Below are 27,441 nucleotides of genomic sequence, written 5' to 3'. Positions count from 1 at the left end.
TTATACACTGGCTCTCGCCCGCACGTGCCAGTTTCCCCCGCCCTTCATGTTATCTCCTGCTCATCCATCCCCCCAAGCAATCCCCCTTCCATCCCCCCCTCCCCCCCCCCCCCCCCCCCCCCCCAGGGTTGCTGCTGCTGCTGACCGACCTTCCTCTAACGCTCCGCGGGATAGTCTAGGAACGGTTGCCACCGCCTGTAGAACCCCTGCACAGACCCACTCAGGGCAAACTTAATCCTCTCCAGCTTTATGAACCCAGCCATGTCGTTTATCCAGGCCTCCAGGCTAGTGGGCTTCGCCTCCTTCCACATTAGCAAGATCCTTCGCCGGGCTACGAGGGACGCAAAGGCCAGAATGCCGGCCTCTTTCGCCTCCTGAACTCCTGGCTCGTCCACTACTCCAAATATTGCTAGCCCCCAGCTTGGCTTGACCCGGACTTTCACCACCTGAGATATTGCTCCCGCCACTCCTCTCCAGAACCCCTCCAGTGCCGGGCATGACCAAAACATATGGACATGGTTCGCCGGACTCCCTGTGAGGCACCTTATCAAAGGCCTTTTAGAAGTCAAGATAGATAACATCCATTGGCTCTCCTTGGTCTAACCTATTTGTTATCTCTTCAAAGAACGCTAACAGGTTTGTCAGACACGACCTCCCCTTACTAAATCCATGCTGACTTGTCCTAATCCGACCCTGCACTTTCAAGAATTTAGAAATTTCATCCTTTTCGATGGATTCTGGAATCTTGCCAACAACCGAGGTTAGGCTAATTGCCTATAATTTTCCATCTTTTTTCTTGTTCCCTTCTTGAACAGGGGGGTTACAACAGCGATTTTCCAATCCTCTGGGACTTTCCCTGACTCCAGTGACTTTTGAAAGATCATAACTAACGCCTCCACTATTCTCCAGCTATCTCCTTTAGAACTCTAGGATGTAGCCCATCTGGGCCCGGAGATTTATCAATTTTTAGACCTCTTAGTTTCTCTAGCACTTTCTCTTTTGTGATGGCTACCATATTCAACTCTGCCCCCTGACTTTCCTGAATTGTTGGTATATTACTCATGTTTTCTACTGTGAAGACTGATGCAAAGTACTTATTTAGTTCCTCAGCTATTTCCTTGACTCCCATCACTAGATTACCAGCGTCATTTTGGAGCGGCCCAATGTCTACTTTTGCCTCCCCTTTGTTTTTAATGTATTTAAAGAAACTTTTACTATCATTCCTAATGTTACTGGCTAGCCTACCTTCATATTTGATCCTCTCTTTCCTTGTTTCTCTCTTTGTTGTCCTCTGTTTGTTTTTGTAGCCTTCCCAATCTTCTGACTTCCCACTACTCTTTGCCACATTATAGGCTTTCTCTTTTGCTTTGATGCATTCCCTGACTTCCTTTGTCAGCCATGGCTGCCTAATCCCCCCTCTGATAACCTTTCTTTTCTTTGGGATGAACCTCTGTACTGTGTCCTCAATTACTCCCAGAAACTCCTGCCATTGCTGCTCTACTGTCTTTCCCACTAGGCTCTGGTCCCAGTTGATTTTCGTCAGTTCCTCCCTTATGCCCCTGTAGTTACCTTTATTTAACTGTAACACCTTTACATCTGATTCTACCTTCTTTCTTTCAAATTGCAGACTGAATTCGACCATATTATGATCACTGCCTCCTTAGTGTTCCCTTACTTTAAGATCTTTTATCAAGTCTGGCTCATTACATAACACTAAATCCAGAATGGCCTGTTCCCTCGTGGGCTCCCTCACAAGCTGTTCCAAAAAGCCCTCCTGTAAACATTCAATGAATTCCCTTTCTTTGGGTCCACTGGCAACATTATTTACCCAGTCCACCTGAATATTGAAGTCCCCCATGATCACTGTGACCTTGCCTTTCTGACATGACCTTTCTATTTTGTGGTGCATTTTCTGCCCCTGGTCCTGACCACTGTTAGGAGGCCTGTACATAACTCCCATTATGGTTTTTGTGCCTTTGTGGTTCTTCAACTCTACACACACAGAATCCACATCATCTGACCTTATGTTGTTTAGTGCGATTGATTTAATTTCATTCATAATTAACAAGGCAACCCCACCCCCTCTACCCACCTCTGTCTTTTCAATAGGTTGTGAATCCCTGGATGTTTAAATGCCAGTCCGGAACCCCCCGCCCCCCCCCCCCCCCCCCCCCCCCAATCTCTAGTTTAAAGTCGTATTGACCACCCTATTTACTCTTTTCGCCAGAACACTGGTCCCAGCTCGGTTCAGGTGGAGACCATCCCAACGGTATAGGTCCCCCCTGTACCAAAACTGATGCCAGTGTCCCATGAAAAGGAACCCCTCTTTCCCACACCACTCTTTCAGCCACGTATTAACTTCCCTTATTCTTGCCTCCCTATGACAATCTGCACGTGGCTCGGGCAGTAATCCGGAGATTATGACCCTTGAGGACCTGTTTTTTAATTTGAATCCTAACTCTTTATAATCTCTAAACAGGTCCTCTTTCCTAGACTTGCCTATGATGTTGGTACCGACATGGACTACAACAACTGGATCCTCCCCGTCCCTCTCCAGTATCCTTTCAAGCCGGTCAGAGATGTCCCGCACCCTAGCACCGGGCAGGCAACATACCATGCGGGACTCTTTATCCTGCTCACAAAGGATACTATCTATCCCTCTGATAATAGAATCTCCTACAACTACAACTTGCCTATTTACTCCCTCCCCTTGAATGGCCTGCTGAACCATGGTGCCTTGGTCAACTGACTCATCCTTCCTGCAGCCCTGTTCGCCATCCACACAGGGAGCAAGTGCCTCGTACCTGTTGGACAGGGTCAAGGGCTGAGGCTCCTGAGTTCCTGACTGCTGGTTCCCTTTACCTGCCTGACTTGCAGTCACACCCTGCTGTCCCTGGCCACTGGCAGGATTTAAACTACTTACTCTGACAGGTGTGATTGCCTCCTGAAACACAGTGTCCAGGTAAGTCTCCCCCTCCCGGATGTGCCTCAGTGTTTGAAGCTGAGACTCCACCTCATCAACTCTGAGCCGGAGCTCTTCGAGCAGCCAACACCTACTGCAGATGTGGTCGCTGTAGCTCGCAATGGGATCTGCCAGCTCCCACATCAAGCAGCTCAAGCACATCACCTGACCAGCTATCTCTAATTAATTAATTAGTTTAATTTAAGGTTACGAGTTTAGCTGTGCTTTTTTAAAATTTGGAGCACATTTGCTATCAACCAATCAGATCACAGCTTCCCTCTGACGTCACTTTTGAAAAAAAACGTGGAAAACAGGAAGTTACCGTTAGGTTTTTATACTCACACAGAGACTGCTCCTCCTCCTCCGAACGGCTCCCGAAACTAGGCCCGAAGAAAGAGAGAGAACAAAACAGTAGGGGAAAAGCACCTTCTCCCACTCTGCACCGAATTACCTCACTGCACCAAATTACCAATTTTCAAATTCCCACTCAGGCTGTGTCTCTTTGACCTGCGCAACACTTACTGAGTGCGCTTTCTGTCTGTCTTTTATACAGACTTCAGGATGACTCACACTAAACCTTCAAAGAGAAGAATACAATGTGTACCTTTGTGCCCCTAAACAGGCCTCGGGTGACTGCCAGATAACTGCCTCTCAGCAATTAGGGTGGGGGCAGCTTCAGCCAATCAGACACTATCATCACTAGACTAGTAATCCAGATCCCAGGGAAATGCTCTGGGGTCCCAGGTTTGAATCCCACAATGGCAGATGATGAAATTTGAATTCAATAAAAATCTGGAATTAAAAGTCTAATGACACTGAAACCATTGCAGTTTGACGTTAAAAACCCCCCATCTGGTTCACTGATGCCCTTTCCAAGGTCCGTGGCAGACTTGATGGGCCGAATAGCCTCCTGCTCTGTAAATTCTATTTGATTCAAGGAAAGAAATCTGCATGTGACTCCACACCCACTCAGCGATGCAGTTGACTCTTAACTGCCCCCCACTGAAATGGTCCAGCTAGCTACTCAGTTTGAGGGCACTTAGGGATGGCCAACAAATGCTGGTCCAACGAGTGAGGCCCACATCCCAAGAACACATATTTTAAATGCTGGCCAAGCAGCACATTTCTGAGGAGAATTCCCCTTCTGCAACCTCAGTACATGGCCTAATCTGTGCTAAAAATGTTAAATAAGTTCTTGAATCAGATAGCCTTATTTGCCTTTTACACACTAATTCGTGGACCGATTAGAATTGCACTCCTGTTATAAAATTGGCCTTTATGACAATGTTTTGGTGCAGACTGCTTCAGCCTTCTTTTTAAATGTGTATTAAAAATTTAACTGCTCTTAAATATCATTGCAACAAGTGCTAGTATCATAATTCTGGCCTTTATTCCAACAGGATTAGAGTAAAGGAAGAAGGAAGCCTTGCTAAAATTGTACATGATTTTGGTGAGACCACATCTGGAGTCCTGTGTGCAGTTTTGGTCTCCTTGTTTGATATCGATAAACAAGGATATACTTGCATTAGAAGTTGTGCAGTGAAGATTCACTAGATTGGTTCCTAGGATGAGAGGGTTGTTCATGATGTGAGGCTGAATAAATTGATCCCATACTCTCAAGTGTGGGAGCATGAGAGATGATTTAATTGATCAAATACACTATTCTGAAGGGGCTTGAAAGGGTAGTTATTGAAGGGTTGTTCCTGCTGGCTGGGGAATCTAGAACACAGACACAGTCTCAGAAGAAGGGACCTATCATTTTGGACTGGGATGTGGAGAAATCTCTTTGCTCAAAGGATTGTGTGTCTTTGGAATTTTTTACTCCGCAGGGTTGTGGATGCACCATTGCTGAATATATCTAAGGCTGAGATTTTGTCGTCTCAGGAATCATGGGATTTAGGGAGCGGGTGGGAAGGTGGAGTTTATGCAGGCTATCAGCCATGATTGCATTAAATGCTGGAGCAGGCTCGAGGGGATTTATAGTATACTCCTCCTATCTCTCATGTTCTTAAGTGCCTCAAAGTGCAAATTAGTTCTCAAGTGCAGCCAGTGTATTTAGGAAATTATGGCAGCAAGTTTACACATGCTGAGATCTTGCACAAAGAGCAATCAGACGAAGGACAAATTTGTTTTAGTGATGTTGATTGAGGGAAGAAGGTTAGACCAAAATTTGGCAAAACTCCCTGCTCCTCTCCCAAGTATGCCATGAGCTCTTCTACAAAGAACATTAAGCTTGCATGTTGACAAATGTGAGGTTATCCATTTTGGTAGGAATAACAGCAAAAGGGATTATTATTTAAATGATAAAATATTAAAACATGCTGCTGTGCAGAGAGACCTGGGTGTGCTAGTGCATGAGTCACAAAAAGTTGGTTTACAGGTGCAACAGGTGATTAAGAAGGCAAATGGAATTTTGTCCTTCATTGTTAGAGGGATGGAGTTTAAGACTAGGGAGGTAATGCTGCAACTGTATAAGGTGTTAGTGGGGCCACACCTGGAGTATTGTGTTCAGTTTTGGTCTCCTTACTTGAGAAAGGACGTACTGGCACTGGAGGGTGTGCAGAGGAGATTCACTAGGTTAATCCCAGAGCTGAAGGGGTTGGATTACGAGGAGAGGTTGAGTAGACTGGGACTGTACTCGTTGGAATTTAGAAGGATGTGGGGGGATCTTATAGAAACATATAAAATTATGAAGGGAATAGATAGGATAGGTGCGGGCAGGTTGTTTCCACTGGCGGGTGAAAGCAGAACTAGGGGGCATAGCCTCAAAATAAGGGGAAGTAGATTTAGGACTGAGTTTAGGAGGAACTGCTTCACCCAAAGGGTTGTGAATCTATGGAATTCCTTGCCCAGTGAAGCAGTTGAGGCTCCTTCATTAAATGTTTTTAAGATAAAGATAGATAGTTTTTTGAAGAATAAAGGGATTAAGGGTTATGGTGTTTGGGCCGGAAAGTGGAACTGAGTCCACAAAAGATCAGCCATGATCTCATTGAATGGTGGAGCAGGCTCGAGGGGCCAGGTGGCCTACTCCTGCTTCTAGTTCTTATGTTCTTATATATTTAATTTGAAACTCATCAGCTCTGCATCTAATGCACTGAAGTAGCAGCTCTGAGTGGGATTTTGACACACAACCGTATGACTCGAGGTGAAAAACTTGACACTTTGGGTAAAACAGTGATTAGCTATATCAAGTGCAAGTAGAATTCCTCTTGTCCAACAGAAGTGTGCACTGTTGGCCAAAGAATATTGGTCCATTTTCATATATGTTGATGTCTCTCTTTTACCAGTATGCTTCTCCAGTTTCTTTGTTTTAGTTTACAGGTTGTACAAAGCAGACTTCATTGTTTTTAAAAGTTTGGACCAGCTGCACAAAGCACTTAGGCAGATTTGTTGCTTAAAAGTACCTTTGCTTAAATGTGTCTCATTTTTAATGACCAATTCTAGAAATCATGCATAAACCCAGTGAAGAAGGAATGCCTGACTTGGTTCATGTGATGCGTACCCTCTCCATGGAGAACATCCCGAATCTACCCCCAGGAGGAGGCCTTGCAAGCAAGTGAGTATAAAATATCTTGCAATCATAATGACTGTCCTTTTCATCGTATCCTTTAGCTCTGTAACTGGTAAATGGAGCAAAGAAAAAGCTCTTGGACAAAACCTTTCTATGCTCTGATGCATTTTTTTGCTCAATCACCCACCATCAAATATAGCTTCTTCCCAATCATTTACAGGGAAAAATCACTCAACACATTTGAACCAAAGCTATGGTAAGCAAAGAAATTATTGGGATACTAGATGAGATAAAACACGTCAAGGTACTAGGAAGGTTTGCAGTACTTAAAGTAGATAAGTCACCAGTCCAAATGGAATGTATCCTAGGTTTCTGAGGGAAGTAAGGATTGCAATTGTGGTGGTGATGGCCTTAATTTTGCACTGCCTTTACATAGAGGGATGGTGCCAAGAGACTGGAGGATTGCAAATGTTATCCCTTGTTCAAAAAAGGGAATCAGGATAAAACTGGCAATTAAAAAACAGTTAACATTTGTGGTATGGAATCCTTTAGAAACAATATAATCCGGGACAAAATTAACATTCACTTGGAGAATGGTGCACAAATAAAAGAGGGTCACCACAGATTTGTTACAGGTAAATTGTTTTTGACTAATTTAATGGAACTTTTTGAAGAGGTAATAGAAAGGATGGATGAGCACAGTACAGTTAATGTTGTGTATATGGAATTTAAAAAGTCAAATATAATTATAGCAAAATTGAAACCCATGGGGCAAGAGGAACATGGCTTACAAAATTGGTTAACGGATAAGAAACAGTTGTGGTGAACAGCTAGAGATAAGTCTACTTTGGATTTCCTCAAGTTTCAGTTCTAGGACTGTTTTTAATATAAATTAGTGACATGGGACTTATGGGATACAGGACGCAATCTTGAAATTTGTAAATGACAAAATTTGGAAATATAGTAAATACTGAGGAAGATAGTTATAGACTTTAAAAGGACATAGGCTGGTTAATCAGCTGGACTCATGACATGAAATTCATTGCAGAAAGTGTGAGGTTGCACATTTTAATAGGAAAAATTATGGGAGATGATGCATGCTAAATGGTCCAATTTTAAAGGAAGTGTAAGAAGAGAGAGAACTGGGTTGTATTTGATACTGGCAGGAATAGCTTAATAAAGCAATTTTAAAAAGCTTCTGGGATCTAGAGCTTTTTAAATACAGGCATGGGGTATGATCTAACGGAAAAGTTTCAAAGTGTCATTCGTGGCGACGGGTTTTGCTGGTCGTTTCCCGCCGACTGTGTTGGCGGGTCCCCCACCACTATCTAACATTCAGTCACTTTTTGGGCCCTGGGGAGTTTCTCCCCAGTCAAGCCCACACTGGCCAGACCGACTCCTCAGAGTGGATCGTCATTTTGAAAGGGTGCCCCCACACGCATAGGCAATGTCATCCCCACACATATGGGCATTACCTCCCACCAAAGTATGACACTCCACTATGGGGTCACTGAGGGCCCCCACTCTTCAGGCCTTCCCATGCCTCCTTTCAGCAACCCCCCTCTCTCCCGAAGCTTCCAGAGACCCCTTCACATTTGCCCTGCAGCTCCCTCCTCCTTTCATGGGCGTGGTTCCCCCAGGCCCTGACCCTTGGCAGTGCCACCTGGGCACCATGGCAGTGTGCCTGCCATCTTGGCAGTGCCAGTCAGGCAGCGGCAAGGTGCCCTCATTCCAGGGGGAGGGCCAGAAGGCCTCCCTGCATTGTCACTGATCACCCAGGGGCCTCTGATGGCCCGGGAGACCCCCCCCCTCCCCCACCCACCCAAACATCTAGTACTGAATGGCGTCCGGCTGGGAACTCCCCGGATGAGCCCGCCTAAGTAGGTTTAAAACCGACTTAGGCACGCGAGGCTTGGCCACATCCATTGTACTAGGATCCTGACCGCGACAACTCGTGAGGTCTGAATAGATCCAACAAGGTGTACTGGCTGCCGGGAAGCCCGAGGGAAGCTTCTCCTGGCATCTACTGGCTGCGTGACGTGGCTGGTAGATCACGCTCATAAGAGTACAAATGCCAGGAAATTCTGCTAAACATTTATAAAATATTAATTCAGCCCCAGCTGAAGTATTGTACGGTTCTTGGCACCATGGTCTAGGAAGGACTTCAGAGAGGAAGCAAGATATTTACTAGAATGATTTCAAGAATGAAATTAAATGAAAATCGCTTATTGTCACAAGTAGGCTTCAAATGAAGTTACTGTGAAAAGCCCCTAGTCGCTACATTCCGTCGCCTGTTCAGGGAGGCTGGTACGGGAATTGAACCCGCGCTGCTGGCCTGCCTTGGTCTGCTTTAAAAGTCAGCCATTTAGCCCTGTGCTAAACCAGCCTCTTAATGCGGGGTTAGAGTTCTGTGGATAGTCTGGGGTAAGTGAGGTTGTTTCCCTTAAAGCAACGAAGGTTCACAGTATATTTGATAGAGGTGTTCAAAATCATAAATTGAGTAAATAAGGCTTCCGGTGGCAGCTATGAAGGAGTAAGTCGCACATTTGATGGTTCCCGCTCTGGTCGGACTTTTGGACCTTTCCCCCGGTTTTCTACTGGTCTTGAATTGTGAAACGGATGTTAGTCACAATTGTTTACGAATTCCCACTTCGGTGCATGGAGAGAAGGACTAGAAGTGTTCGTAAGGGCAGAAACAAAAAGATCGAGAAGGCTTGGGCTGTAGCTGTAAAAGAAGACAGCATGGCGGAGGTTCGGACCTCTGGCTTGTCGACCCAGCAGTCTATGGAGCAGCTGATGCAAGTCATTCAGGAAGGCTTTGCTACACAGAAACTGGGCTGCTTGGACCCGATAAAAGAGTCGATTGAGCAGTTGGAGCATAGATTGGACGCCCAGGATAGGGCGATCCAGAGGGTAGAGAAGGTGCTGGCTGAGCAGGAGGAACATCAGACTGCAGTGGAGCTTGAGGTGGGGATGCTGAGGGACCAGCAGAAGAAGCTCCTGGAAAAGGTGGAGGACCTAGAAAATAGGTCCCGCCGACAGAACCTAAGAATCGTCGGGCTACCGGAGGGGTCCAAAGGAATGGACGCTGGGGCATACATCGCAGACATGTTTGTGAAGCTGCTGGGGGATGGGGCGGTCTCCCGGCCTTGGAGGTGGTTAGGGCTCACAGAGCACTCGCGAGGAAGCCGCGAATGGGAGACCACCGAGGGCAATGGTGGTGAGATTCCATAGGTTCTCGGATAAGGAGCGCATTCTACAGTGGGCCAAGCAGACACAGAGCTGTAAATGGGACAATAGCATCCTGCGGGTTTATTAGGAACTGAGTGTAGAGGTGGCCAGGAGGAGAGCAGGCTTCAACCAGGTCAGGTCGATCCTATTTAAGAAAAAGGTGGTTTGGACTGTTGTACCCAGCCCGTCTCTGGGTCACGCATGAGGATCAGCACTTCTACTTCGGTCGCCTGAAGACGCGTTGGACTTTGCGAAAAAGAAAGGGCTGGTGATGGATTGAGAACTTTTGAACTTGGCTGCAACATTCATGTTTTTGTTTTTTCTTTTTGTTTCTCTGTTTTTGTAAAAAGTTTCTCGTTTTGCGTTTCATGGAAGATGTTTGTGATGCCGTTTGCATTGATTTGAAACCAGCGGTAGAGCTGAGTGAGTTAAGGTTTTCATTTGCACTGTTGGGGGATGGAGGTGTGCTTGTTTTGATCTTGGTGTTTTTCTGTTGGGCAATTGTGTGGGGATTGTTTGATGTTGGAGTTTGTTTGTATGAGCGGGTGGGGAGGGAACAATAGTTGGGAGACTATCCGGCGCCAGGGATGGGGGCCACCAAGCTAACTGGGCGAGCTAGCTCTCGGAAGCGCAGTGGGGTGTGTGCATATATTTGGTTTAGTAAAGGGGTCGGGTTACAGGGTGTTGTTACTGGGGCGGGGGCGGGGGGTGAATGTTCTGCTGACGAGGGAGGGATTTGGGCTGAGGGACAGAGAGGACGTTAGGGGTGGGCGTTGCCTGGGGATGGACACGGTGGAGGCGCGGAGCACGGGCTGGAGGCGGGCCTCAAAAAGGGGATGGCTGATCGGCGGAGGGGAGGGGGGCAATGAGCCCCCCAATTAGGCTGATCACCTGGAATGTACGAGGGTTAAATGGGCCGGTCAAAAGGGCACGTGTGTTCGCGCATCTTAGGGAATTGAAGGCGGACGTGGTAATGTTGCAGGAGACTCACCTTAGAGTTACGCACCAGGTTAGACTGAGGAAAGGCTGGGTCAGTCAGGTCTTTCACTCGGGACTAGATTCAAAGACTAGAGGGGTCGCGATCCTGATCAATACGCGGGTGGTGTTTGAGGTGGGTAGTATAGTCTCGGACGTGGGAGGTCGGTACATTATGGTCAGTGGGAAGCTAGAGGGGGTGCAGGTGGTATTAGTAAATGTGTATGCGCCAAATTGGGATGATGTGGAGTTTATAAAGAGGATGCTGGGGAAGATACCGGACCTGGACTCGCACAGGTTGGTCATGGGAGAGGACTTCAACACAGTTATTGACCCTGGCTTGGACCGGACAAGCTCGAAAACGGGCAGGTTGCCAGCAATGGCAAAGGAACTAAGAGGGTTCATGGAGCTGATGGGGGGGGGTGGATCCATGGAGGTTTGGGCAGCCGAGGGTGAAGGAGTTCTCTTTCTACCCACACATGCATAAAATGTATTCCCGGATTGATTTCTTTATTTTGAGCAGGGCCTTGCTGGCTGGGGTGGTGGACACTGGGTACTCGGCGATTACAATCTCAGACCATGCTCCGCACTGGGTTGACCTGCAGGTTAGTAAAGACAGTAACCAGCGCCCGCACTGGAGGTTGGATGTGGGACTTTTGGCGGATGAAGGGGTGTGCGAGCGGCTGAGGAAATTTATTCAGAGCTACCAGCAGGTCAATGACACGGGGGACATTTCAGCAGCGGTGGTGTGGGAAGCACTGAAGGCGGTGGTTAGGGGGGAGCTGACCTTGATCCGGGCCCATAGGGAGAAGGTGGACAGGGCAGAGACGGCTAGTAAAGGATTTACTACAGATTGATAGGAGATATGCGGAGACTCCAGAGGCAGGGCTTTTAAGGGAACGGCAGAGTTTACAGGCGGAGTTTAGCTTGCTGACCACAGGGAGGGCGGTGGAGCAACTGAGAAAGATGAGGGGGGCGATCTATGAACATGGAGAGAAGGCCAGCAGAATGCTTGCACAGCAGCTCAGGAAGAGGGAGGCAGCTAGGGAGATAGGGAAAGTAAAGGACAGAGATGGGAACCTGGTTGGTGATTCAGTCGGGTTGAATAAGCCGTTTAGGGATTTCTACAGCAGGCTGTACAGGTCGGAACCCCTTACGGGGTCGGAGGAATGAGGCACTTCTTGGAGGGGATGAATTTCCCAAAGGTGGATGGGGAGCGGGTAGAAGGGCTGGGGGCCCCAATCGGGCTGGAAGAGATAGTGGAGGGCTTGAAGGCCATGCAGGCGGGTAAGGACCCGGGTCCGGACGGGTACCCAGTGGAGTTTAATAAAACGTTCTTGGGGATATTGGGACCGGTGTTGTTGAGGATGTTCAATGAGGCAAGGGAAAGAGGGATATTTCCCCCGACGATGTCACAGGCAACGTTTTCGCTGATTCTTCAGCGGGACAAGAACCCGGTGCTGTGTGGGTCCTACAGGCCGATCTCCCTGTTGAATGTAGATGCCAAGTTGCTGGCCAAAATCCTGTCCTCCAGGATCGAGGATTGTGTTCCAGGCGTTATTGGGGAGGGCCAGACGGGGTTTGTTAAGGGCAGGCAGTTGGTGGCCAATGTAAGAAGGCTGTTAAATGTGATATTGATGCCCCTGTAAGGTAGGGAGGTGGGGGTAGTGATCGCAATGGATGCAGAAAAGGCTTTTGATCGGGTAGAATGGGACTATCTGTGGGAGATACTGGGACGTTTCAGATTCGGGAGGGGCTTTATTGACTGGGTCAGGTTACTGTATCAGGCTCCTGTGGCAAGTGTATGGACGAATAGGACAACATCGGACTCTTTTAGACTGCGCCGGCGGACGAGACAGGGATGCCCCCTCTCCCCATTGTTGTGTGCGCTGGCTATAGAGCCGTTGGCAATTGCTCTGAGAGCCTCGAGGGGCTGGTGAGGACTGGTTCCAGATGGAGGGGGAGGGGGGGGGGGGGGGGGGGGTGAGCACAGGGTTTCGCTCTATGCGGATGACCTGCTTCTGTACGTTTCGGACCCAATAGAGGGGATAGAAGAAATCATGAGGACACTAGAGGAATTTGGCCGGTTTGCGGGGAATAAGCTTAATATGGGAAAGAGTGAGATGTTTGTGTCCAGGCGAGGGGACAGGAGATGCGCCTGGGAGAGCTACCATTTAGGTTAGTGAAGGGAAGCTTTAGGTACCTAGGCATCCAAGTGGCGCGGCAATGGGACCGGCTGCATAAATTGAATCTGGCCCGGCTGGTGGACCAAATAAAGGAGGATTTTCGGAGATGGGACGCGCTTCCGTTGTCTCTGGCTGGGAGGGTGCAAATGGTGAAGATGACAGTCCTCCTGAGATTCCCATTTGTATTTCAGTGTCTCCCCATCTTTATTCCGCAGTCCTTTTTTAAGCGGGTCAACAGAGTGATCACGGGCTTCGTCTGGGGGGACAAGACCCCGCGAGTAAGGAAGGTAATGCTTGAGCGGAGTTGGGGAGAGGGCAGGCTGGCGCTGACAAATTGTAGTCACTATTACTGGGCGGCGAATATAGCCAAGATCAGGAAGTGGGTGGTGGGGGAGGGGTCGGCATGGATGCCTATGGAGGCGGCTTCATGTAAGGGCACCAGTTTGGGGGCGTTGGTAACTGCGCCTCTGCCGTTCCCGCTGGCACGGTACTCCACCAGTCCAGTGGTGGTGGCAGCCCTGAGAGTTTGGGGCCAGTGGAGGCGGCATGTGGGAACAGTGGGTGCATCGGTCTGGGCCCCAATCTGTGATAATCACCGGTTTGCCCTGGGGAGTATGGACTGGGGGTTCCGGTTATGGCGGAGAGCGGGGATTGAGAGGATGGGGGATATGTTCATAGAGGGGAGCTTTCCGAGTATGAGGACGTTGGAGGAAAAGTTTGGGTTGGCGAGGGGAAACGAATTCAGGTATCTGCAGGTGCGGGACTTCCTTCGTAAACAGGTGTCAACTGTCCCGCTCCTACCGCTAAGGGGGATTCAGGACAGGGTAGTTTCCAGTGGGTGGGTAGGAGAAGGGAGCGTCTCGGACATTTATAAGGAGCTTATGGGGTCGGAGGAGACGCAGACCAAGGAGCTGAAGCAGAAGTGGAAGGAGGAGCTGGGAAGTGAGATAGAGGATGGTCTATGGACGGACGCTTTGAGTAGAGTCAACGCGTCCGTCAACATGTGCCAGGCTCAGCCTGATACAATTTAAGGTTGTTCACCGGGCTCACATGACAGTGGCCCGGATGAGCATATTCTTTGGTGGGGAGGACAGGTGCGCAAGATGTGCGAGGAGGGTTGGCGAACCATGTTCACATGTTTTGGACATGTCCGAAGCTTAGGGGATTTTGGCAGGGGTTTGCGGACGTCATGTCCACGGTGTTAAAAACCAGGATGGCGCTGAGTCCAGAGGTGCCGATTTTCGGGGTGTCAGAAGACCCGGGAATCAAGGAGGAGAAAGAGGCAGACGTTCTGACCTTTGCTTCCCTGGTAGCCCGGAGACGGATACTATTAGCATGGAGTGACACAAAGCCCCCAAAGTCGGAGACTTGCCTATCGGACATGGCTAGCTTTCTGTTTGGAGAAAATCAAGTTTGCCTTGAGAGGGTCACTGTTAGGGTTCACCCGGAGGTCTCAACCGTTCGTCGACTTATTTGCGGGAAATTAATCGTCAGCAGATGGTGGGGGGTTGCAGTTTAGATTACAGTAGGGGGTCAATAAGGGTGGGACCTGTACGAGAGGTAAATGGCTTTTGCACTGTTTATGGTTTCATTTATATTGTTTATTTTGTTGTTGTTACTATACCAAAAATACCTCAAAATGTTGATTAAAAACAATAAATAAATTGAGTAAATAAGGTTGAAGGGTTGATAACCAGTGATGCAGATTTGAAGTGATTGATGGAATAGTTAGAGACGATGTGGGGGGAAAAAAGTTTAAGAGTGGCTAGGATATGGAATGTTGTGCCTGGAAAGAGATGGGTACAGATTCAAAAGTAATCTTCAAAAGGGAATTTGATAAATTTCTGAAGGAGAAAAAAATTACAGAGTTATGGGGATAGAGTTGGGGAGTGGGGCTAATTGAATTGCTCTCCGAAATAAATGTCTTTGTTCTGGGCTGTTCCTATTCTGATACTCATAGTGAAAGAAACTGCATAAGATACAGCTGTATGATTGTTGTTCATCCATTTAACAATGTACCCCTAGAATAGCAAAATCGCATTCAACAATTTAGAAAAAATATTGAACCTACTTGGTGTTTTTTCACTGCACAATCTGATACAACTTTCTGCATCTCATTAACATGCTCCATTGTCTGTTGAAAGTTTTTCATTTGTAATATTGGAATTATTATATTTGTAATATTGGAATTATTATATTAAAATGTTATCAATTATGTCCTACAGATTGATCTACACATGACCATATTAATCAGAGATATTGGGTACAGGGAAAGAAACCCTTTTTAAATTTCTGAGCATGAGCTGGTTTGGCTCAGTGGGCTAGATAGCTGGTTTGTAATGCAGAACAAGGCCCGCAGTGCAGGTTCAATTCCCGTACCGGCTCATTACCTGAACAGGCACTGGGATGTGGTGACTAGGGGCTTTTCACAGTAACTTCATGGCAATGTTAATGTAAGCCTACTTGTGACAATAAAAGATTATTATTATTATTGCTGTCGGCGATCAACTATCAAAATAGGCTTTGCTACTAAAGTGTTGGGATCAATTTTAGTTACTTTATAAATGTAAATCATATGAATTTTCTGGAAGAATATTTCATAATGACTGATATAGATAGGTTGGTGCTTATTCAGTTGTCTCACTGGTGATTGCCTGACTGTATTTTGTTTTCAGTGAAGTAGATTCAGAACATTTGATAGGTGAAGCCTAGTCACTCTTTTACCGTTTAATAGTTTCAGTGGAAACAATATATAAAAATACACTTTTCTGAGTAGCCTTCATCTGTACTGAAATACAGCAGAAATAATTTTAACAGCAATTTCTTTTTAAGGTGACATTGAAATTTGTGAACCATTTTGGCATTAGATGCAAACAAATTTTAAACTTGTCAGTCCAGTTATCTAACTAGGTCAAAATGGGACCACTGTGGGGTATATGCTTGGGGTGGGGAATGGGGGAGGCGGGGTTGCAGAGGGGAGGGAATAGATATAAGAGAGTGACTTGACGTGACTTTTGGGTGAGTGATTGTCTGGTTTGTCCATTGAAAATTTAAATTACTTGGTTTTTCTCTCTCCTATTAATTCTCAATTATAAAAAGGTTTAAAATTAACCAGACCAGATAACTTTTAATGCTAAAAATTAGTAAGCATGCTCCATGGCCCCCTTAGAACTGCAGCATCAATTTTATGCTTTCAACATTTAAACGTTTCTTTCCAGGCTTTACATACAAGCATAGTACCTCAAATTCAGCTATCCAAAAACCGGCGATGTCCATAGCTCTTACATTTCAAGTGGGCCATGCAAGAATACAAGTACATAATTAAGTTTAGTAACTTAAGCGTTCATCCCCCAAAACATGTTATTTTCATAGTTTTAGTGAATTAATTAGCCACAAATGTGCACCCTGGCCAGCAATAGAGTGAAGAACAAAATAAACACTTTCATGCAGCAGCATGAACCTGTTGTTTCCTGTGCTCCAAGTGGTTGGAGTGACTCTTGAACCCATGCGACCCAGCTCGGCCCTGCTGAACCCAAACCTTAGTCGCAACATGGTGCCAGTCTCTCTGTTAGTGTCCCGCTGCAGTTATCACTGGTGAATGAAAGTACCATTTAGCAGTTTCCTCTGTTACTGACAGGTAAGCACCTATAACCACCTATGGAAACTATCTTATGTGACCTTCGAATGAAAAGAACATAGCAGAGGGGAATAGACAGCCTGTGAGACCACACAGGATTCATAAAGGAAGGATAAGCACATAGAAACAGGCATATTTCAATATGCAAGAGGCTGAAGCCAATCATCAAGAAATAGCGAGGCATCTGGATGGAAATTGTCCCATTGGACAGACGCAGCATGGGTTCATAAAGGGCAGGTCGTGCCTAACTAATTTAGTGGAATTTTTAGAGGACATTAACAGTGCGGTAGATAACGGGGAGCCAATGGATGTGGTATATCTGGATTTCCAGAAAGCCTTTGACAAGGTGCCACACAAAAGGTTGTTGCATAAGATAAAGATGCATGGCATTAAGGGGAAAGTGGTAGCATGGATAGAGGATTGGTTAATTAATAGAAAGCAAAGAGTGGGGATTAATGGGTGATTCTCTGGTTGGCAATCAGTAGCTAGTGGTGTCCCTCAGGGATCAGTGTTGGGCCCACAACTGTTCACAATTTACATAGATGATTTGGAGTTGGGGACCAAGGGCAATGTGTCCAAGTTTGCAGACGACACTAAGATAAGTGGTAAAGCAAAAAGTGCAGAGGATACTGGAAGTCTGCAGAGGGATTTGGATAGGCTAAGTGAATGGGCTAGGGTCTGGCAGATGGAATACAATGTTGACAAATGTGAGGTTATCCATTTTGGTAGGAATAACAGCAAAAGGGATTATTATTTAAATGATAAAATATTAAAACATGCTGCTGTGCAGAGAGACCTGGGTGTGCTAGTGCATGAGCCGCAGAAAGTTGGTTTTCAGGTGCAACAGGTGATTAAGAAGGCAAATGGAATTTTGTCCTTCATTGCTAGAGGGATGGAGTTTAAGACTAGGGAGGTTCTGCTGCAATTGTATTGTATAAGGTGTTAGTGAGGCCACACCTGGAGTATTGTGTTCAATTTTGGTCTCCTTACTTGAGAAAGGGCGTACTGGCACTGGAGGGTGTGCAGAGGAGATTCACTAGGTTAATCCCAGAGCTGAAGAGGTTGAGTAGACTGGGACTGTACTCGTTGGAATTTAGAAGGATGAGGGGGGATCTTATAGAAACATATAAGATTATGAAGGGAATAGATAGGATAGATGCGGGCAGGTTGTTTCCACTGGCGGGTGAAAGCAGAACTAGGGGGCATAGCCTCAAAATAAGGGGAAGTAGATTTAGGACCGGGTTTACGAGGAACTTCTTCACCCAAAGGGTTGTGAATCTATGGAATTCCTTGCCCAGTGAAGCAGTAGAGGCTCCTTCATTAAATGTTTTTAAGATAAAGATAGATAGTTTTTTGAAGAATAAAGGGATTACGGGTTATGGTGTTTGGGCCGGAAAGTGGAGCTGAGTCCTCAAAAGATCAGCCATGATCTCATTGAATGGTGGAGCAGGCTCGAGGGGCCAGATGGCCTACTCCTGCTCCTAGTTCTTATCAACTTGCCCCTGGAAGCCCGGCAAGATCTGAAACCTGGCACGGACTTGGTCCTGAGGTTGCCAGTTTGAGACACTCCACCTGTACTTATATTTTTAATACAAGTGAAGGAATGTTGTGCATATCTTAAATTAATACTTGCTTCCATATGCCATGGGCTTATAATCTTCGAATTTGACGCTTTTTGGAAGCTGATGGTTAGATTTTGTTAGTTAGCTTCAAGACTTTAATTTATATAGTACTTATCACAATCTCATTGTGGTCCACAGTGAAGTCCTTCTGAAGCATAGTTACTTTTGTAATATCGGGGAAAACAGCAGACAATTTGTGTAATGAGACTCATGGTCAGTCAATCTATTTTGGTGATATTTGTTTCAGAATAAATATCTTTACTTAATTGCAAGTCCATTCAGAAACTTAGCGAGCTCTCACCACACTCCAAACTGCACAGCCAGCTAGTCCATGTAGAATTCTGGAATGTCCAACTATGAGGCTATCCGAGGCTCTGTCTGAACACAAGGTAAAGCAGTCTTATTGGCCTCTAATCAAATTTGATTTTCTTTCCTTGGAGAGTCGTCTTTCCACCTCCAAATCCTCCAAATCCGCCTCGGCCACCGCCTCCACGGCCACTAAGACCTCTGCCGCCAAATCCACCACAACCTGTTCTCCCTCTTCCAATTAAGTAAAGAGAGGTTGAAATTGTTGCTGCACCTTTTGTGGATTTTGTCAAATTTAAGTATTCTGTTTTTACCAATGTGTCAATGTATTTGCACCCTATGATTTTTTTAGCTACAATGTAAATGCAAGAATATTTTAGAATGTTATGCTTGGCATACTGTCTGATGGATTAAAAGGACCTTATTTCAAACAAAAAAAAAGAATAAATATCTTTGCTGTTTTAATTTGAATAGTGCCATGAAATCTTCCATACCGATTGAGAGGACATGTCAGTTGAAAGACAGCACCTCCAACAGTGCAGCGGTCTGAGTGCTACACTGAAGTGTCAGTCTGGATAAATGTGCTCAACTCTGGAGTGGTGTGGAACCCACAACCTTCGGATTCAGGGGCAAGGGTGCTACTGTTAAACAAAGTCTGACACTGTAATGCAGATCAGCTATAATCTAACTAGTTGAATTAGCCTAAGTGACTTGAATAACCTACTTGTATGTAATTATCTGTATTATGCAGTCTGGTTCAGTCATGAATGGAACAGCCCTTTAAATACTTCAAATGTCCGAACGCTTTTCTTGAATAATATTTTTTGACTCTTGGACAAAATAAAATTGCTCTTTAGGAAGAATACATTAACTGGTACTAAAAATGACAAGTTTCTATAAAACTTCAAATTTCTTGGATTTTTAACTTCATGACCCAGATTTTGCAGTCAATAGTGAAGTAACGCTTAGCGCTGACCTCGAGGAAACTTACCCAGGAAGGTCTAGTGAGCTCGATGGCATGGATTTCACATTTTTTAATGTTAATTTCATTGCTGTTGAGGTTCTCAAGTGTCCAGCAACATTGATATCAACAAGCAAGCTAGCCAGCCAATCACATTTAAGAATTTACACAAGCCCGAGAGTAATGAGCTTGTTTTATCATTTACTTTTTATAATTTTACAGAAAGCGAATCAAAGTAGAAGCTAAAATGTCAAACTTCTTTACAAAATTATTTCTTTATTTTAAAAGCCAATGGAATTTTTTTTCATGAACTGGAGAGATTTGACATTCTAGAAATATACAATTTATTTTTCCAGAGAGGTGGCTCAACAGTATTCAAAGCATTGTATGCAGCTAGAACCCAGTTACACATCATTCAACAAAACATAGCTTTTTCAAAGGTTTTATCGCTAGACTAATAAGTGTAAAAAGTGCAAGTTCATGCCAAATCAGTGACTTCTTGATGATTTCCATCTGAAAGGACTTTAACAGCACAACCTGTGGAGGAGTGAGGAATCAGTGGCAGCAATTTCTGTTTTTTCACGTGTAACAGCATATTTGTGCGTGTCAGAAGTCGCTGTCAATTTCACTGAGTTATGATGGCGAATGCTGACAGTTTCAAATCACTACAACTGCAAACGTCGGGCCTATGTATCACAAGAATACATTTTGGATCCAAGGTATGGTGGTATTCTGTGGAGCTTTTGTATTCAAGTTTAGCTACATTCCATTGAAGGTAACAGTATTGCACTTTAAGTATTGCTTCATCTTTTCACAAGTAATCAAAACAAGAAACACTTGTCAGTTTGTATTTCTCTCATTCCTTTAGGCGCAATGTGATCGAAGCTGTTTATAGTAGACTGAATCCACACAGGGAAGATGATGGGGTGAGCTTTATTTTCTTATGCACATACTATTCTTGTACTGAAAAGATTTTTAAAAATAATTATTTATTACAATGTACACCTAATGCTCATTATACTTGTTTTTCATTTATGTAAATCTACCTAATCAAAAAGTTTGCTTGTAATAGCCTGCCATTTGATAATCTTTTCATTATTCTGGGCGAAAAACAATTTTGTCATGCAAAAAAAAACTTGAAACGATTTCCGACCACCTTTTAGAATTTGTCCTAGATTTTTAATCAAACACTTAGTGTACATGTAATTTGCAGAGTAAGCTTGTCTAATTGTACGACTTTAACTCTTACATAGAATTTTATAGCACAAAAAGAGGGTATTCATTCCACCTGGTCTATGCTGTGCCATTCACTCTCAATGGGTGTAAAGCCTGTATTTTGGGGTATAAAGAAATTATTTAGAAATGTATTTGAGTAAACGTGTATGAAATAATTAGTTCAACTGTACCGCAGTAAAAATGTTGAAAGTTATTAAAAGGAACATATTGCTTCCAAAATTTGTGGAAAATATAAAGCAAGAAATAATGCAAAATAGTTTTTTTAAACTTCCATTTTTTGTTGAATTATGCTCACCAACATCAATGCTACTGAGGAATGGAACTCTTTTGCCATTTATGGCTCCCACTGTGTACGACACAAATTATTGGGGTAAACATACCTCAGATTGGAAACAGAGCAAAACTCAATGCATTCTGTTCCTACAGCATTTGCCAAGCTGAAACTAAAATTGTACCTTCTGTATTGGTGCTAATTTAATTCACTTCCCACATTGTTATGAATTAAATTGCTGATTATTGCTCTTTCAGGATTTGGGATGAGACGACTTAAACTTTCACATCTAAACTGCATTGTGTTGAAGGCAAGGTCTGTTAACCTTCTCCAACATTTAGGCTACTTGATTTAATTGTATCAGCGATTTATTTAGCTTCTGTTATCTTGTAACCAATTCTATCAAGTTACATTAAAGCCCTATATTATCAGGCAAAATGGAATTCGTTTGAGCACTAAAGCTACTTAGCAGCTGAACTTGGTTGTATAAATTGAGTTTTAGTTCATTTGATGTGTCATATACACGTATACCCAGAATTTGCTGGAGTTAGTATTTTGCCCATTTGATCAGAACTGGAAAGTGACAAAAGACCTCTTCTGTAGGAAAGGGCGAGGGAAGAAGGGATGATCTAGGCATAGCTGGATGACGGATGTCACAAAGCATCTGTAGATGAGCCACAGTGAATGTGTGAGGATGGTGCAGAACAGATGATTACTTGCTCGGAGTCCCATCAAGCTGGACAGATGTCGGGCGGCACAGTGGTTAGCCCTGCTGCCCCACAGCACCAGGGTCCCGGGTTCAATTCCAGCCTTTGTTGACTGTGTGGAGTTTCCACATTCTCTCCGTGTCTGTGTGGGCTTCCTCTGGATGCTCCGGTTTCTTCCTACAGTCCAAAAATGTGCAGGTTAGGTAGATTGACCATCTAAATTAGTGTCCAGGGATATGTGGGTTATCTGGGTTATAGGGGATAGCTTGGGGGCCTGGGTGGGGTGCTTTTTCAGAGGGTTGGTATAGACACGAAAAGCCAAATGGTCTCCTTTATGCACTGTCAGGATTCTATGAGTACGCAACAGGAATATCAGTGAATGTTATGAGTTGATTTTATTTTTCCTCCCCTTTCAGCTCCACAATTAATTTTGCATCGCAAATTGCTGTGAATGCACTTATAACTTTACAGTGAGGTCAGTTGAGCATCTTGGACCTTGGTGAATGAAGGGACCCATAGTCCCTTGCCAATGGAATTTAAGATTTTGAGTAGTTAGCAAAGTTCCAAAGTGACAGTATGGACATCCTTTAAATAATCAGAAATTTATTAAAGTGTCACCAAATTACTTGCAGGAAGATGCATAATTCATTTTTTTTTGCCTACAGAACATGACACCTGCCTCCTGCCAAGGATTCAAACGGTTTAATTCATAAAAATCAGGAAACAAAGGCAGCTGCTGCTTACACAGGGAGGCTGTATATTTTATAGTTACTCGCAATGAATCAAATTTGATTTGGTGATCTTGATCTCTGCTAGGCAGAAACATTTCTTGCTTTGTCAGCCAGTTAGTAGCTTGCCTGTTGTCTATCGGAGGCATTTGCGTCCAGTAAAGCACTTTCCTGTGTTCTCTTTACTTGTATTTTAGAATTTAGTTGTATTCCCTGAAACATTTTTCTTCTCTGAAGGATTTACTTCCTTTTATCATTTCCCAAGTAAGCTTGAATCCTGGTTGTGTGCTTAATGCAGCAGGTGAGGAACAATTCTTAATTGCTAATTGGTTTCGAAATGGAAGGCTATTGGAAAGACAAATTACCCCATTAATACAGTACTTAAGCCTTGCTGTGACAAGTTTAATTTTTTTCCGGGCACAAATGGAGCAGTTTCTTAACATTCATAGGGAAGTTGATGGCAAGCTCTAGTTTTATAATGCCAATCATGGTGATACAGAATCACAGGATTGTTACAGCGTAGAAGGAGGCCATTCGGCCCATCGTGTATGCACTGGTTCTCCAGATGAGCATTATGATTTGGTGCCATTCCACTGCCTTTTCTCCATACCCTCGCACATTATTTTAATTCAATAATCATCTAATGTCCTCTTGATTCCCTCAATAGAACCTGCCTTCACCACACTTTCAGGCAGTACATTCCAGACCCGAACCACACTCGGTTTGCATCATTTATGCTTCTTTGCAGATCACTTTAAATCTATGTCCTCTAGATCTTGATCCTTTTACGAGCGGGAACAGTATCTCTCTATCTAGGAGATAGATTTTGAAAACTTCCATCACATCTCTTCTTGGCCGCCTTCTCTCCAAGGAGAACAGTCCAAACGTCTTTGATCTATCCTCATAACTGAAATTACTCATCCCTGGAACCATCCGGTTAGGTGGGTTGGCCATGATCTATGCATAGAGTTACGGGGATAGAGTGGGGAGTGGCCCTAGGTCGCATGCTCTTTCAGGGGATCGGTGCAGACTTGGGCCGAATGGCCTCCTTCTGCACTGTAGGGATTCTGTGGGATTCTTGTAAACGCCTTCTTGTAAACTCACCAAAACATTCAGCATCCTTCCTATAGTGTGGCACCCAGAACTGTACATAATACTCCAGCTGAGACCTAACTAGTGTCCTGTACAAGTTCAGTATAACTACCTTGCTCTTGTACCCTATGCCCCTATTAATAAAGCCACGGATACCATATGATGTATTAACTGCTCTGTCCACTCCTGTTACCTTCAATAATCTATGCATATATACACCCAGGTCCTTTAGCTCCTGCACAATCTTGTGAATTGTACCCTTTATTTTATATTGTCTGCCTGTGTTCTTTCTACCAAAATGCATCACCTCATACTTCCCCATATTGATCAATGTATCTCATAACTGTTACACACAGTTTTTTGTTTCATGAGTTAATAATAACATTTGGCAACAGATTCTGGTTCATAATCATTTATCTTTAGGTGGATGGAAAAAAAATATTTTTCAGTATGCTGTTGAATTATATTTCCTACACTTCATTCATTGACTGGGATATGGCATTACTTAATGTACTTTAGGACCAGCTGTCATGTACAAGTGGAAGTCATTGAGATCCCCAGTTACGGAAGGTAAATGTGGCATGGAGAGAAAATAACTTGTAGAAATTAGGTTTAAGGAATAAGAATCTAGGTGACACACTTCAATTATGTCTAATTTTTCAAATCCGCTTCAGCAAAATAATTTAGGATGATCTTTTCAGTTCTTTGATTAAATATAAGTTCCATATGAAATGTGGTTAGGAAATCTTAGTTCAGTTTTTCTAAAGTGTGGTTCCTCACCCAAAACATTTTGGAATTTAGAACAGAATGCATGAACTGATCATCTTACTCAGAAGCTGTTGCAAGAATTGGGAATTCCATAAAGAGACAGTAGTAAGTGTTCTTCTGAAGTTAGAGTCCATATATATTGTTATGATTGAGTAAATTCATTCTGTATATATTGGACATGATTTGGCAATGCTTAATGCTAACATTGGTGACACACAAGTGGTAAACTCTGTGATTCCATTCCTGACATTCATCAGTTTGATGGGCATAAGAATTCAGCAGAAAATGTAAATTTATAACAAAATGTCCACCAGGTCTGTTCAGGTTTTGTTTTCCCCATGACATATGTCAGTGTTGTCCAATGGAGATTGCTAACTAGCTTTGTGTTGTTATGGTACTGTTTCAGCCACGTGCATTAGAAAACATCTTGCATAATGTACAGATAAATGTACTTTGTGTACATGTACTTAAACATCTTAATCAGTCAGTCACTAAAGAAACACTTTCAACAATCAAAAAACACACTTTTTTGACAACTTACCATTTCACTAATAAATGCATACATCATGCAAATATGAGTAATAATATCACAAGCCCACAGGCATGACATTATCGTATACTCATTTTTTTCCATTTTCTAATCAGAAATGCCATTAGTCTTGTCTGGATTCCCAATTAGTCATTGACTTGTGACTAATATATTGAACAACAATGGCCTATATCAATTGACTGTCATTGCAAAAGATTTATTGAATGAAAAAATAAATGTAAAACTTTCATAGGACCTTCGTACTATTTCAGAGATGAAGAAAAAATAAAGAAATTTATCTGCTTTTCTGTAATGGTGCAGAAATTTGAACTAAAAATGTTGAAACTATACTCCTAGTAAATGAATCTAAATGTTTTTACAATAGATAAAATGTATTCATTACAGAACTTAAAATATTTTTCCAGATTGCTAAAACTTAATATTCATCACAGGGTATATTTTTAACTTAAAACAAAACTTGATTGTTTATTCTCTTTGCTTTATTGAGTTACTGATGTCTCATTTCATACAAGTCTTTCAGTCGCAATATAGATGTTAAATTTTGATTTTTCAGGCCTGGATCAATTTTATAAAGTATTGCCTTTGCTTTAGAAATAGCCTTTTATTTATAATTCCATATTCACTACAAATTTAGCATTCTGCTGTTTAGGGTAATTATTAAACTTTATGATACAAATGACTGAAGTCCACAAATCAACATGAACAAGGTGATATTCAAGTAGCTGCAGTAGAACTTGATGGGAAACTACATTAATCATATTTATATAACTGAAGTAAATACTAATCTTGAGGTACTGGATTTAGTATTTAAGAAGGAATCCTTGGATCCTGTTAATTTTCGCAGTGTCTGTAATAATAAAACTGGGGGAGGGGGGGAGGCACATGATGTAATTTCTAAAAGACCTATGTCATGAATCAAAATAGTGCAGTGAAATTTTCCAAGTGATACTATTCGATCTAAAAGCCAAATTCACAGTGCATACCAGATTTGATGCAAAAATACGAAAATGCATTTTAATATCGGTGGAACCTAAAAGGGTTGTGGCTGGGAAAAATGTTGGGATATGGTAATTTTCATTTTGTGTTTGTCTTTAGTCTTGCAAGTTGAAAACAGATTGTTGCTGAAAAGGTTTTCAAGACTGGGAAGCAGGTTTTAAAAATGCTTCAATAAATCATTTCATAAATTAATATGCAATCAACCTGATTGTGTCATAGTCCTTTTTAAAATTGATTAGTACATTTTTGGAAGTTATTCAGCTATTAAAAGAGGTATTACAATACAGAACTTTAAAACTGAATTACTACTGATTCTACTGCACTTCTAATCTTAACATCAATTAGCCTTTTTGTTGCTTAGGTATAGCTTCAAAGGTAGTCATAAATATGATTTTGATGCATATTTACGAACAAGAGCTCTTTTTGATTATTAATTTTATATGTATTTGATAGTCCAAAAGATTATCATAGGCTGTTTACTCACACTGGGGTATTGAATCTTGAAAAGGACCCTACTGGAGCAGATGAAGGGGGAACAAGACCGGGCAAATTGCTCGAGACACTCAGACAATTGAGAATTAATCATAGGGGGAACTACCGCCACCTAATGGAGGAGATGCTGGCTAATTACAGGCTAGCTCAGATCCAGGGGGAAGCAAGTACCACCGAACAAGCTGCTTCCACTGCAGTTATGCCTGCTAGAGAAACAGAGACCAGGTTGCAGGCTGATGAGGAGACTCGTCCTGAGGATGTAAACTGAACTGATTGAAGATGTAGTAAAAAATGAGAACCACCTTATGAGTTCATGATTCCAGTATTGTTTATCAACTATGTTTAAAATATTGCCTTGCATGAGTTTGTGATCTCTATTGCATGTTTTGTTTTAAGTGTTTTGCGCTTGTGGCTTAGATTTTTGTTGTCAGGTCGCCATAACAGCCCAAGCAGTGACAGTCAATTTTCAAGACCTGTTTGTAGCACATTGATTTTATTTGTAAGAATGTAAATATAGTAAATGCATGACTGAGAACAGGTGCTTATGACATTGATACCATCATGCTTTAGTGGAAATGTCAGTTATTTGTGAACAATTCCAATGGGTATGTTCTTGCTTTGTTGCGGTATTCAGCCAGAGAGGGGATTGACTGTTTTGAATGTGTAATAAAGCTTTATAGTATGTCTGGACCATTGTTTAACTTGATCATTACATGTTAATATGGATATTCTTTCTTCATCACAATAAATATGTAAAGTAAAACGTGCAGCCAGATAGTTGTGTTTTACGTTTAGTAAGTGACATTTCTGGGGATGCAGATTTTAGCTTGCATTGCAAGAAAATTATTATAAACGTGTGCATTTCAATGCACTCCAGTTACAATTTTTCCAAGCTTATTTTAACTAAGCGCACCATTTTACATATGCTTATGATTCTAACGCAACCATTACATGTATGTCGCTATTTCCGCATTTTGTTTTAAAGTAATCAAAGTCATCAGATTATTTCAAAAATAACCTAGTTTACATGCACAGCTATGTATTGTTCGAGACTGCACAGACCCTCCGAGCCAATGTACATATTACTGCAAGCAGTTATTTTGGCTAATTTCCAAACGAATACAACTAACATTTGGGCAGCTAATGGGTTTGCTATTTTACATAGAGTTGGTAAAAATAATTTTTAAAGTTGCATATCATAATTTGTTTT

General features: G+C 43.2%; 1 protein-coding gene across 5 annotated transcripts in view; it reads left to right on the top strand.

Annotated features, from left to right (window-relative positions):
* ppm1ba (protein phosphatase, Mg2+/Mn2+ dependent, 1Ba) overlaps window positions 1-27,441 on the top strand; it is a 254,157-nt gene that overhangs the window by 223,592 nt on the left and 3,124 nt on the right. The window contains exons 4-7 of one of the 5 annotated variants that reach the window (XM_072510970.1): window positions 6,407-6,518; window positions 20,260-20,317; window positions 21,156-21,213; window positions 22,271-25,942. In XM_072510970.1, coding sequence (XP_072367071.1) covers window positions 6,407-6,518; window positions 20,260-20,317; window positions 21,156-21,167 — 182 coding nt within the window. In that variant the 3' untranslated portion in view covers window positions 21,168-21,213; window positions 22,271-25,942. Of the gene's footprint in view, window positions 1-6,406; window positions 6,519-20,259; window positions 20,318-21,155; window positions 21,214-22,270; window positions 25,943-26,192; window positions 26,999-27,441 lie in introns of those variants that run through there. The other 4 variants (XM_072510958.1, XM_072510931.1, XM_072510948.1 and 1 more) reach the window with 4 other exon arrangements.

This window comes from Scyliorhinus torazame, chromosome 1, assembly GCF_047496885.1.
Source record: "Scyliorhinus torazame isolate Kashiwa2021f chromosome 1, sScyTor2.1, whole genome shotgun sequence".
Lineage (NCBI taxonomy): Eukaryota > Metazoa > Chordata > Chondrichthyes > Carcharhiniformes > Scyliorhinidae > Scyliorhinus > Scyliorhinus torazame.
Note: the sequence above shows the minus strand (reverse complement) of the source record. Positions and strands in the feature narration are given on the sequence as shown.